Source organism: Cervus elaphus, chromosome 12 (genome assembly GCF_910594005.1).
Source record: "Cervus elaphus chromosome 12, mCerEla1.1, whole genome shotgun sequence".
NCBI lineage: Eukaryota > Metazoa > Chordata > Mammalia > Artiodactyla > Cervidae > Cervus > Cervus elaphus.
This window is the reverse complement of record NC_057826.1, coordinates 39,447,940-39,460,829: the sequence shown is the minus strand read 5'-3', so window position 1 is coordinate 39,460,829 and position 12,890 is coordinate 39,447,940. Positions and strand designations below refer to the sequence as shown.

Genomic DNA, 12,890 nt, shown 5'->3' with positions numbered 1-12,890 from the left:
GATTTGCCTTTTAAAAATTATCACAAAGATTCCAGGTGTGGTCAAGTGTGAAAGTGTTAGTCACTCAGTCATGTCCAATTCTTTGCAACCCCGTCAACTGTACTCGCCAGGCTCCTCTGGCCATGGAATTCTCCAGGCAAGAATACTGGAGTGTGTATCCATTCCTTTCTCCAGGGGATCTTACCGACCCAGGGATGGAACCTGCGTCTCCTGCATTGCAGATGGATTCTTTACCATCTGAGTCACCAGGGAAGTGGCCATTTGTGAGATTTACTGAATGACCATTTTCTGTTCTAAAATTTATCTTCAAATACTGGAAAAGGCATTGCCAGCATCAGACATGTGGCTGTTTTATGAAGTAACATGGCATCAGTTACAGCAGAAACTGAAAAGAGAAGGATGGCACTTCTAGCACACCTCTTCTTGGTGGCTTTCTGTCTTCATATCAGGATACATTAACTGCAGTTATTCTGGTAAGAATTTTTTTTCCTTGCATCTTCAAGACCTTGAAATATCACAGAGAAAATCTCCAGAACTGTGAAAATGAATTAATTTTTTTCCTGAGAAAGGGAAATAGATCTCTTCATTGTAGGATGCAGAGCATATGTAAGAAACACCAAGTCAGAATGGTATCTAAAGTCAAATTTAGATACCAGGACAAAAGTACAAATACCTTGGTCCTTTGTTTCTTATGACTATGCATACAGTTTTCTCCTTGAGAAGAGGAAACCATGGAATAAAGGTCAGGGGTACGAAGATGAAGAGTGTCTAGGCTGTGATGGACACCCAAAGAAGGAAGAGGCATGGTTAGTGATGCATCAACACCCTCAGTGATAGAATAGAAAGGATGGGTATACAGGTGACCATGGCTGCTGGGCAGAGACTAGTACAAAACAGAGGGAAGGATACAGAGACTCGGGGAGAGAAAATCATATCGATGGGTAAAGAGGCAAAGGATATAGAAACAATTTAACCAGCAAGCACAGACAGTCCTTAGCTGTTGCAAAGACAAATAACAGCAAGAAGAATTCAGTTACAAGAAGCAGGTGACTGATCTGTGGCAAGCACTGAGCCAGGGCTTATAGAGAATCCTAATTCAGTAGGGGACACTGTAACTATGCTCCTGTTGTTCTTCAGTTGCTAAGTCATGTCCTATTCTTTGTGACCTCCATGGACTGCAGCATGTCCTTCATTATCTCCAGAGTTTGCTCAAACTCATGTCCATTGAGTTGGTGATGCTGTCTAACCATCTCATCCTCTGTTGCCCCCTTCTCCTCCTCAACTATGCTGTAGACAACAGTAAATGGTCCCGTACTGGCAGAGAGCTGGCAGGCTGTGGTCTGGTGCTAAGTGGCACATACTGGGGAATCATTGTACCTGCTGTGTTATGGAAGAGAATGTGTTTCCTCCAATTAGAGATATAAGATGAGCCCGTTTGATCACATCACTTAAGTGCCAAGGGGCAATGACTTAGGAATTAAAATTCTTCAAATGAAATGTGCAAGGCTACCAGAGGTTACTGCATGACAACTTAGTTCATATAAAAATGTTAATTCCATTTACCGAGGAGAATAATAAATGCTTTTAATTTTTCTTAACTTTATAACTGTAGAAATATAGGAATGAAGGGCATTAGTGGTATTTATGATATAAGAAAATATTACATCATAATAATCCAGGTCAACCCTGTCAATTCTAGCTTTCTTATTGCAGTTAAGACAGTTTGTAAAGCTGTTTTAACTGACTCATAGCCTTAGAGGAATCATGAATACCCTCAAATGATGTCATGTTCAAGGTTGCCATTTGGTCAATAAGAATGCATCTTAAATCTGGATAATTTTCGGTTAGTTACTAAGTTCATCTGGGATAACAATGAATCAGAAGAAGGATAGAGCAAGAAGGTTTGAGGAATGTGGAGTTGCAACTCATCAAGAACTACAGGAGGAAGGAGAAATGGTGGTCAACAGAAATGAGAAGAGGTCTAAGAGTCTAGCAAGGACCTATGCCATACTGAGACCTTTGTGTCTCCTGTTCTCACCCTTGGAGAACCCATGCCACACCAAATCAAGTGTACTAAACTGAATACAGATGCAACATTAAACATGATTTTGAATGGTAAACTATTGAAAATATTTTCTAATTGTGAAGTCATTGCTCTAAATATTTTAATTTACAATCGGTTGTAATTTCCAGACAATCTTCTTACACCTCGGGAAACTTCTGTGAAGATCTAACCTAAAAATTGTTTTCAAATATGATGGACTTAACAAATTTAAAAAATAATGAAGTTAAAATGATGCTGTTTTGAAGGCATTTAAACAATTATTTCAATTTTTTTTTCATTTTAAAATTTTGAAACCAATACCTTTCCTTGCCAGGTTTCAGATAGTTTAAGAAATCCCCTTTGGGGGCTCTCACAGCCTTCCCATTCAGGATGCCCCACCAGTAACTTTAAATAATGTAAACTTACCCTGACTGCTCAGGTCAGAATTTTCTGAGCACTGTTGCCACCATAGAAAGCATAATGTGAAAGGCAATTCTAAAATGCTAACTAAACAATGTTTCCGCAGTTCTTCTCAAGCTCATCGTCACCTTAAAAACTTTACCTTCCGTTAGAACCTGATAGCTCTGTGTCATGATTATTTAAAATCCCCTTTTATGACATCGTATCAGGAAGTCACAGCAGTAAACCCGTAACGTTTTAACCTTCTAATAATCAACACAAAAGAGGAGAGAGTTTACCATGGATAAACAGTGGATCTTTTAAAATATTTCATACCTTTCTTTGTTTGGCTTAATGTTGATGTCACCAATGACATGGATGTCTGCAAATTTTATCCTAAATTTGCTCAGAAGGGAAGCCATTCTGAAAATACAAGACAGAAATGCTTCATCATTGAATATTTAACTATTTCCAATCAAAGAGTTTTGTGTTTAAGACATCAAAAGCAATCATGTCTTATTTCAGCTTAGCTTTTGGACAAAGGCTTTGGTTAGTATTTGATTTCCATTGTAGTACTTGATGAATATGGATAAATGTGGACCAAATTATTCCGCCGAAGGCAAAGAGAAATTTCTGTAGGTGCAGTCACTGGAAACAGCAAACCCAGCTCTGCATTCATGTTTCAGAGAAAAGGTTGTGGCACTGTCCACTCTTCCTTATCATTTGGGAAAAAGAGAACAAGTCTCAATACTTATTGATGACTGCTGATAATGTCTATAGAGTTACTGACAATCTACTGACAAACCAATAATTATTATATATTATATCATTGTAGATTAAAAGTTTTCCCCCTAGCAACTGAACATTCTAATATAATTTCAAAGTTACAAAACATTATAAAAGTAGTGCAAAGAAAGCTCAGATTCACCAGTTGCTTATGTTTTGCCCCATTTGATTTGTCATTCTCTTTTTCTCTGTCTACATCTGTCTATATCTTTTTTGCTTGCTGGCTTTCTATGTCCTACCTATTAGCCATTTTAAAGTAAGTTGTACATATCAGGCCCCTTTACCTCTAAGTACTTCAGTTAATATTTCCTAAGAGCAAGGACATTCTCTTTTATAAACAGAGTACAGTTTCTGAAATCAAGAAATTTAACATGGATGCCCTGCTACTATCTTATCCACCAACCATTTTCAAATTTCATCACTTGTATCAATAAGGTACTGGAGGCTTTAAGAAAATATAAATGATTGTAGACCTCATGTTAGTTTCCATTTTAGTATAATTTTCTTTAAGAGGAATTAGATATATATATAATAATACGCAGGTCAGGAAGCAACAGTTAGAACTGGACATGGAACAACAGAATGGTTCCAAATAGGAAAAGGAGTACGTCAAGGCTGTATATTGTCACCCTGCTTATTTAACTTACATGCAGAGTACATCATGAGAAACGCTGGGCTGGATGAAGCACAAGCTAGAATCAAGATTGCCGGGAAAAATATCAATAACCTCAGATATGCAGATGACACCACCCTTATGGCAGAAAGTAAGAAACTAAAAAGCCTCTTGATGAAAGTGAAAGAGGAGAGTGAAAAAGTTGGCTTAAAGCTCAACATTGAGAAAACTAAGATCATGGCATCTGGTCCCATCACTTCATGGCAAATAGATAGGGAAACAGTGGAAACAGCATCAGACTTTATTTTTTGGGGCTCCAAAATCACTACAGATGGTGACTGCAGCCATGAAATTAAAAGGTGCTTACTCCTTGGAAGGAAAGTTATGACCAACCTAGATAGCATATTAAAAAGCAGAGACATTACTTTGCCAACAAGGTCCGTCTAATGAAGGCTATGGTTTTTCCACTGGTCATGTATGGATGTGAGAGTTGGACTGTGAAGAAAGCTGAGCATCGAAGAATTGATGCTTTTGAACTGTGGTGTTGGAGAAGACTCTTGAGAGTCCCTTGGACTGCAAGGAGATCCAACTAGTTCATCCTAAAGGAGATGAGTCCTGGGTGTTCATTGGAAGGACTGATGCTGAAGCTGAAACTCCAATACTTTGGCCACTTCATGCGAAGAGTTGACTAATTGGAAAAGACCCTGATGCTGGGAGGGATTGGGGGCAGGAGGAGAAGGGGATGACAGAGAATGAGATGGTTGGATGGCATCACCGACTCGATGGACACGAGTTTGAGTAAACCCTGGGAGTTGGTGATGGACAGGGAGGCCTGGTGTGCTGCGATTCATGGGGTCGCAAAGAGTCGGACACAACTGAGTGACTGAACTGAACTGAAATGAATAACTTTCTAAGAAGGGGGAGACAATGTGAAAAAATGACTAAGAGCTGAAGAATTGATGCTTTTGAACTGTGATGTTGGAGAAGGCTCTTGAGAGCCCCTTGAACTGCAAGGAGATTCAACCAGACCACCTTAAAGGAAATCAGTTCTGAATATTCATTGGAAGGACTGATGCTAAAGCTGAAGTGCCAATACTTTGGCCACCTGATGCAAAGAGCTGACTCATTGGAAAAGACCCTGATGCTGGGACAGATTGAAGGCAGGAGGAGAAGGGGATGACAGAGGATGAGATGATTGGATGGCATTACGGACTTGATGGACATGAGTTTGAGCAAGCTCTAGGAGTTGGTGATGGACAGGGAAGCCTGGCACACTGCAATCCATGGGGTCGCAGAGTCAGACACAACTGAGCGACTGAACTGAAGAGCCAGTCATTATTTTGTGACTTCTGAAAGTAGCCATTCCAGAAAGGGCTAGGACTTAGGCATGCCATGAGGAACTATGGGCTGCCAAAAGTCATTCTCCAGATTTCCTCCAGAGATCTCTGGATGCACCACACTCTTGGCATGCTTTTTGCTCTCATAACTAGAGATCAACACTCCATGACTAAATAAATAAGAAAGGAACAGACTTAGCACCATGGGACTTGGCTTATTTATTTATTTTAATCAGAAGAGTTACCAACAGTCACCCATTTAAACACTTTCAAACTACAAGTGAGAAACTGGGGGACCCAGATAGGTACAGTAACTGTTGCAAAGTCCTGCATCTTGTCAGTGGCAGAGCTGGGGCTTGGACAGGGTGCCGTCTCTCTGTTTTCTTCTAAGTGTGCTAGGCTAGAGGGACTGCCTCGAATTAACAGGTTTGAATCTCCCAGAAGAAACTGGACAGAATTTGGACACAGATGCCTTCAGGCTCTTCCTTTCTTGGATGCATTTACTAGTCAGAACAAAATAAACATTATACAAGATAATGATGCTCTCACTGAAGACTTGAGACGGGCTTCCATGCCAAATGCTTATTGAAAGCATTTGTGGAAGGGGATAAAAGGACTTGAAGACAATGATTAGGAAAATTACTCAGATAATTTATTGACAGAAGCCAAGCAAGCCTAAGGGCTAGTGTGGTGACTTTTTGCCTTTAAATTTATTGTGCCTCAAAGACACTTAAAGTTTTTTAAAAGTAAAGCATTCAAGCAACAAACATCCAAAATGCTTCAACAAGTGATAAATTACTTACGCAATTTTTTCTTCTTCAATGCGATTTATCTTCCCTCCAACATAGATTCTTAATTTACAGTCTTTCCATTTTTTTCTGAGAGTCAAGATATAGGGGATAAGGAGTGTTAACCCTGAAAAAAAGAGTAAATTATGACAGAAAGGATGAGCATATCCAATTGAAAGGAAACGAATAACTTTATATCTGTATTCATTCCCACACTCATAGCTCCTAAATAATTTAAATCTTTAGAGAACACGGAAATGTTATTCTTTAACTGATACCGTTTTCATATACCTTCCCATGCAGTTTCTTAAATTTATCAACAAGAAGTTCTGCTCTCTAGTGTATATTCTGGAATTTTTTACCTCCATCATCAAACAACCACCAAACATCAATTGTGCCTTTTCCCTGCTTCTTTTTAAATTGGGTGCTGGCTTCCACCAGTTTCTGGTTGAACTCCCCAACATGCATTGACTGGATTGTGTTAATGCCGCTATCTGTAACGAAAGAGAAAGTAGTACATTCATTTGTCTTTTGAGGAAAGAAACAAAATAACTTGTCAATAAATCTATTCAGGAAAATAGAAGAAAGGTCATGACTTTGCGTTTTTTATACTTTTGGGAAAATAGTGAGCCCTATTCTCCACAAAAGAAAAGATAAAGGTCAAATCCCACAATAATTTAGATCACCTTCCATAGTTTAGAAAAATTTGATATTGATCTTATGATTACAGTTTTTACTATAGAGTAGTGAATTTTTTCAGATCCTTAGTAATCTGTCTCAGTGAAGAATTATTATTTAGACATGTAGTAATGCTAAATTATCTGATACAAAACCCAAAATATCCTCATTTTCCTAAATTTCATATATAACTCGGGTTACAATATCAGATGTACTTAAAAGTATTAATAGAACATGTAGTTATTGGTTTTCTAGAGATAACCAAAAGAATCAGAAGTATTCCTTCGCTAGACAATATGTTCATTTGAGCACAATTTTGGTATGAATTCCAGAAATATCTGGATTATAAAGGTTGCCAGGGACCTTGAGCATCTCAACTCTCCATGACCCTTTGGTCCTAACATAGGCCTGGCTTACTCTTCTGCTTTCTTTTCCTGGCATCTTGTGAGTCTAAAGTAAAGCCTCTTGAGCTATTTGAATTTCTACGAATGAGATGAAGAAGCCAGGAAATATGGATTAAAATTACCTCTTCTTGAGTTACAGTTAAGGGTGTACATAAAGTCCTTACAAATGTTTTAATGCAATTTGCACTCTTACATGGACACAGGGAAAGGGTATCAGAGAAGCAGGGCAGTGTTTGAGCAGAACCCTCATTCCTATTCTCCAGTAGGTGTTTCTTTGCTACACCCTATGTATTATTTCTCATTTCCACATCTTTGAAGGTTGTGACTTCATTGCTCTATTTCAAAGTGATAGTGTCAGCATTGTGCTTAGCGCAGAGCTGACAGCCTCGTTAGAGCTTCCTCTCTGATCTAAGAGGGTCTCAGGATGCTTTGTTCTGTCTTTTGCTGTTTCCATGGTTGGGCTGGTCAGTTCTGAAGCAATTATCTCATTTTGTTTCTATATCAGGACCACTAAAGGAGGAAGTAAATATGTTTACCAAGTGGACCAAACTCTGCCCCCACTTACAAGCAGATCAGAGCATCCAGAGGACTCCCGTATGCCTGGAGACTGAGCTTGGTCCTGATCTAGAACTTCAAAGAGTCCTCAACTGACAAAAGCCCAGAGCAGTAACGGGGCCTACTTCAGAGCTGTGCTTGAAAATTTAGGCATTGAAACAAAACATAACATAATTTTACTTTTCTGAACAATGAGACATGTTAACTTTCAGAGATGCATGTTTTTGCCAAAAGTATTGTCATGCAGAAACAGCGTTCTGGAATAAATAAGTTCCACTTTCACTAATAAGGACCTTACTACTTCTCTCCTCTCCATTAGCTAGAGAAGAATATGGGCTATGACTTCTGAATTTTCCATTGCTTCTCAGGTTGTACTGTTGCACAGAGCAAATTCAATGGGCAGTTAATTCTCATGACTACACCAAACAATTGTAAAGGAAAGAGGATAGTAGTTAGCATCCAGATGGTCTTATTCTAATATTTATACCTGGAAAGTCTTGATGTACCTCCAACTCAAGATTCAAACATCATTTTTCTAGAAAATGTCATTTTAAGGAAGGTAATACCCAGCAGATTCTCCCCTAGGCCATCAGATGTTTCTGGCACCCAAGGGTACCTCTAAGTATTTGAAGGGGAGAAATGTTTGGGCTTCTCATAATGTTATGTAGATATACAAAAATGTATTACAGGTTAAATTTGGTCCTTGGGTTATAGTAGGAAAATAAGAAAACTGAACCAGAGCTTTTCCAGGGTAAAGAGGTGGACTCTTTGAAAGATTGGCTCCTATAAACCTAGACCAGCAGCCTACTAAGTCTCAGTTTGGATCTTGCTACTTGACTTGGAGACCTTGCCAAAGAAATGATCTTTCCTGGGCTTCACACCAGTGAAGGACTTCATGAACTACAGGACTATTTGTGCATGAAAGAAATGAACCTTAACATTCTAATTTTCTACCAGCAGAGGTCGCTATGCACCTCATAAAAAACTTTCTGTAACGAGAGCAATTAAAAAAAAAATCAGTCATTTGAATCACCTGTTTATAAAACTTATAACAAGGTCTCATTCTGTGGGCCTCCATTCCTGGGATGTACACTGAACACTCAGAGATAAGTGTACCATTTAGCCAAAATCTGCAGGTAATTAGTGTCAATGAAGTTCCAAGTCCAGAATTCTGGTTTGTGATAAAGATGTAGTTTTGATATTAGAATTCTACCTGGATCCCTTACTTTCCTGTAACAGTCAACTTTCAGTCTCCTGAAATGTCTGCAAGGTGTGTGTGTGTGTATAGATAAACCAGTTTCGGTATTAGGTCATGAACTTCTATCCCCTTTACATCTTAACTAAGAACTTTTTTTTTTTTTTTTTGCTTCTTATGGCATTCAATCTGCTTAACCATTATATATCTTCAAAACTAAATATTATTTTAAAACAGAGAGCTTTTACAGTAAGATGATACAGAGGGGTGAATGTTGTTAACAAGTGACAATAGCTTCTACCTTTTAGCCATACTATCTTCTCTAAGGAAATGTCTTTTAGTCCTTACCTACACACAATGCCCCCAGTATCTTAGATATTGACTACTGACCCCTGAAGATTCATTTTGGCTCATTTTGTAACTTTTCTTGTAAATGTTAAAAGCACTTACCTTTCTTAGGAGTTGGCTTAGTAATGTTCAGCTTGCCAGCTTTTTTAAACAAGCCTCGGATGCCTCCATTTCCTTCTTCACTTTCATTATCTTTGATGGTGGCTTCCAAAGCCAGCCGCTCCTGTTCTAATTTCTCTAATTCGTCTGATGAAAGAAGACAAAAATCACTTACTTAACTCGGAACAACAAAGTTTCCAGGAACGGTCTTACTAATGATTTCAATATTGAAAATGGTGTGACTATGCAATTAAATGATTATTTATGCATAATATGATTTTTCTGAATGGTTTTTTAGAAGTTACACGAATCAATAAATTGTATTCAGAAAGTAACAACTAGCTCAGAAAACTGGCTCTGTTAAGTTATAATACATGAGGACACTGAGTTTTTTATCTGTGAGGGCAAAGGAGGAGGATATTTAATGCCATCTTTATTTACTACTGGCAAAACAAGATACAAGATCCACAGTATGTAAGATCTTGTACACTGAAAGCTACTGATTTACTGATCTAAGCTACCGGGCCAAGATATTTTACAACTGGGAGTAACAAAATTACAGAAGTATGCTGGGTGTATATCACACACACAGCACTGCCTCCTGAATTGAAACATAAAACTAGAGAACAAGAATTAAAGAAAGAGAACCATATCTGATAATAAACTTACAGTGAAAAATATTTACCACCACCAAGTCTTTCCAATAAGTAAAATACTTTCTGGAGTGAGTGACCAAAGCAAAAGAAATAAAAGCTGACATTTCTGTGCGCCTGTCAGAGTCCACATTACTAAAAAGGGCCTCATGACACTTGAGTCTGCAATAAGAGTCAAGCTGTATAAAATGTCCTGTCCAGGATTTAGACCCACTCTCCAAGCTTTGATGCTGGGTCTGGACGCCTTTTATCTTTCCTGGATTCTGATGGTGACAGAAAGTTCCTAGCTGCTAGGTAATGCATTGCATCCCTTGCTGGCCTCAACCCGCATGGATCAGGGCAGTCATATGACTGTGCTAAAGACTGATGGACATTCTTGCTTACAGTGGTAAGGTGAGAGACTTGTCAGATCCCTTCATCTTCTTGCCTGCTGAGAACAGAGCCTTAGAAAATGAGCTAGGTTTGGAGGAAGAGTAGAAAACCTAGATTCAGTGTTACAAAACACTGGAAGGGCTTCTGTAAATGTCAACCCTAGGAGACTGTTGCCTTTTCTTTCTGGGAAGTGAAGCTATACAAACTCTAGATTTATCAATTATGTACTAACTAAATCTGTCAGGACAGTCACATCCCTAGACGGTGCTGTTATTCAGCTACACAGAATTGTCTGGCCCCTTTCCAGGTCCCAGCGATTAATCTTTTGCCAGTGGCATGAGATTTAAGGTCAAATCATCCATGTGATTTCCCCAAAGCTCCAAAGGTTCTCAAGATCAGCAGCTATAGAAAATCTAAGAAATTAGATGAATGGCATTAAAGCTTAGACAAGAGTTGCTTACGCCTGACTTTCGAAAGGTGAACATACGCTGTGTTGCACTGGGGTCATAACCAATTACAGCTCTGCTGCTGGCTTCATGTGACATTGGGCAAGTCACTTACTTTTCCTATGCCTCTGATTTCCTATCTGTGAAATGGAAAATCATAACCCCTCGCCTTTCCCACATCCTAGCTTTGCAAAAAGAATAAGCAACAGGTCCTGCATGGTGCTTTGTTGCTCCTTAGAGAACAAAGTAATGAATGCATTTCTATAGGCAGTGTATTTATTCGACTTCTGGAAATGGGCTTAGTCATGCAAAGCAAATCAAGGTCTTTGAGAAGCCTGGGAGTTATTTTAGAAGTTAATTATTACTGTACTTTCTTCGGGTGCCAGGGTCTATGCTGCACATTATTCATTCCCAAACAACTCTGAGAAAGTTACTATTATACCTTGTAGGTGAAGAAACTGAGGCTCAGAAAGTTTAAGTAATCTGTCTGATGTCACCCAGCAAATCACAGGGTTCCAGTGCAAAGGAGTCTGCTTGACTCCAAATTCTACATGCTATCCAACATGAAGACCCTCTGCTGTTGGCTTCTTACTATTATTTCAGAGTTGTTTTATTAACCTCCAACTCTTTATCCTCAGATGAACCTAAACACTCAGGTACATGGTGTAATGCCAAGCTAATTCCCCAAAACTTTGGTCTCTTCCAAATTGTCATTTTAAATAGAAGACCCTAAGGATACAGGTACATATGGCAGGCAGCCCTAGAGCAGCAGCTTCACTGTCCTGGCTGATGGCCCCCCAGCTGTTGCCCACTCTGTGGGGTGTTTCAAGGGGTCGGCTGTGGGGAAACCTATTCTTTGCAGTCATCTGGAAGGCAAGTATTTGCTGAGTTCCTCTAGGGGCAACTGCATAGTTTGCACTGGAGAGAGGATTCTTTGCCTTTTCTTTTCTTGGCAGGCTCTAGCATACCCTGTGATTGGCCACTAGTTGCCATGTTTTTTGTCCTCTAATTTGGACAAAGGAGGGGAAAAATAAACTCTCCTTTGTAAGGATTCAGCTGGCTAAGTGAACCGGGAGCTACTCCAATAATGTGCTCAGAAAGTATGTGCAAAGCCCATCCTGCACAGAGCAAACTGCAAAATCCCAGGCCTGCGAGACAAAACCAGACTTTGTGTGAGCGAGTCAGATTCAGCAGTTTCTTCAAAGACGACAGAGACAGAGGTTGACAGAGTCCATTCTAAAGGCTAAAGTCTGCCTGCTTGGACATCTTGGACTTTCAGATCCACACAGTGGTATGGTCACTCAAAGTGATTTTGCAAACTCTTATTAAAGTTAATTCTTAATTATGCACTTGGTAGGTGATCTAAGGCCCCCTTCTGCGCACTCCCTCCTTTTCTCTTTTCAGTGCTAAGTAGAAGTGACGTTTTGATTATCTATTCTCCTGCATTATCTATGTGGCCTACTGCTTGCCTCTGTTTGCATGCGAAATCACGAGTAGACTTTGTCAAAACATTTCTTTCAATTGGAGCTCTGGCTAGCTGACTTGTAAAAGTGTGCCTTTAATCACAAAAGAGATAAGGCCAGGGAATAGGAGTGGATAGATGTGATGATTGCCATAAGGCTGACTGAAAATTACTCATTTCATCACCGCTACCACCACCACCACCACAGCATTACATTGTGGTATTTAGGATTCACAATGCTCTTTCCAATAGTGTCTTATTTCATCCCAGCATGAGTACTAGAATGAAAGCAGAGCTAGTAACATTCTCCCCATCCCCCCGTCCCCCCATTTTACTGTGAAGGAAACTTGGGTTTAGAGAGTTCAAGTGATTTGTTCAAGGTTGCATAGCTGGTGACCCCAGTTTTCTGTTTCCAATTCTAGTGTTCATCCCTCTACTGTCCTTCATCAGTGATGTGCTCTGACTTCCAATATCTCCCTGATGAAGCAATACCCAGTCTGCATGTTTTGAAAAACACCATCCTCAAATTGCTCAGTCAAGAAATTTCTATAACATTTCATATTTTAATAATATTCTTCTTCAAACTTTATTCCACTAACTAAACTATGTGACATGGAATAGAGTTTTAAGATACATGTCTATTGTAATGCCACTAATTTGTAAACTCTTGGAGGGTAGCTTATGTCCTATTTCCTTACCACCACTTATTGA

General features: G+C 39.2%; 1 protein-coding gene across 4 annotated transcripts in view; it reads right to left on the bottom strand.

Moving 5' to 3' along the window:
* SLC12A1 (solute carrier family 12 member 1) overlaps positions 1 to 12,890 on the bottom strand; it is an 88,498-nt gene that overhangs the window by 8,201 nt on the left and 67,407 nt on the right. For all 4 annotated transcript variants that reach the window (XM_043920871.1, XM_043920874.1, XM_043920873.1 and 1 more), the window contains 4 exons: positions 9,250 to 9,393; positions 6,330 to 6,461; positions 5,983 to 6,094; positions 2,780 to 2,866 (listed from right to left, as the gene is read on the bottom strand). In XM_043920871.1, the coding sequence (XP_043776806.1) occupies positions 2,780 to 2,866; positions 5,983 to 6,094; positions 6,330 to 6,461; positions 9,250 to 9,393 (475 nt within the window). The remainder of the gene's footprint in view (positions 1 to 2,779; positions 2,867 to 5,982; positions 6,095 to 6,329; positions 6,462 to 9,249; positions 9,394 to 12,890) is intronic.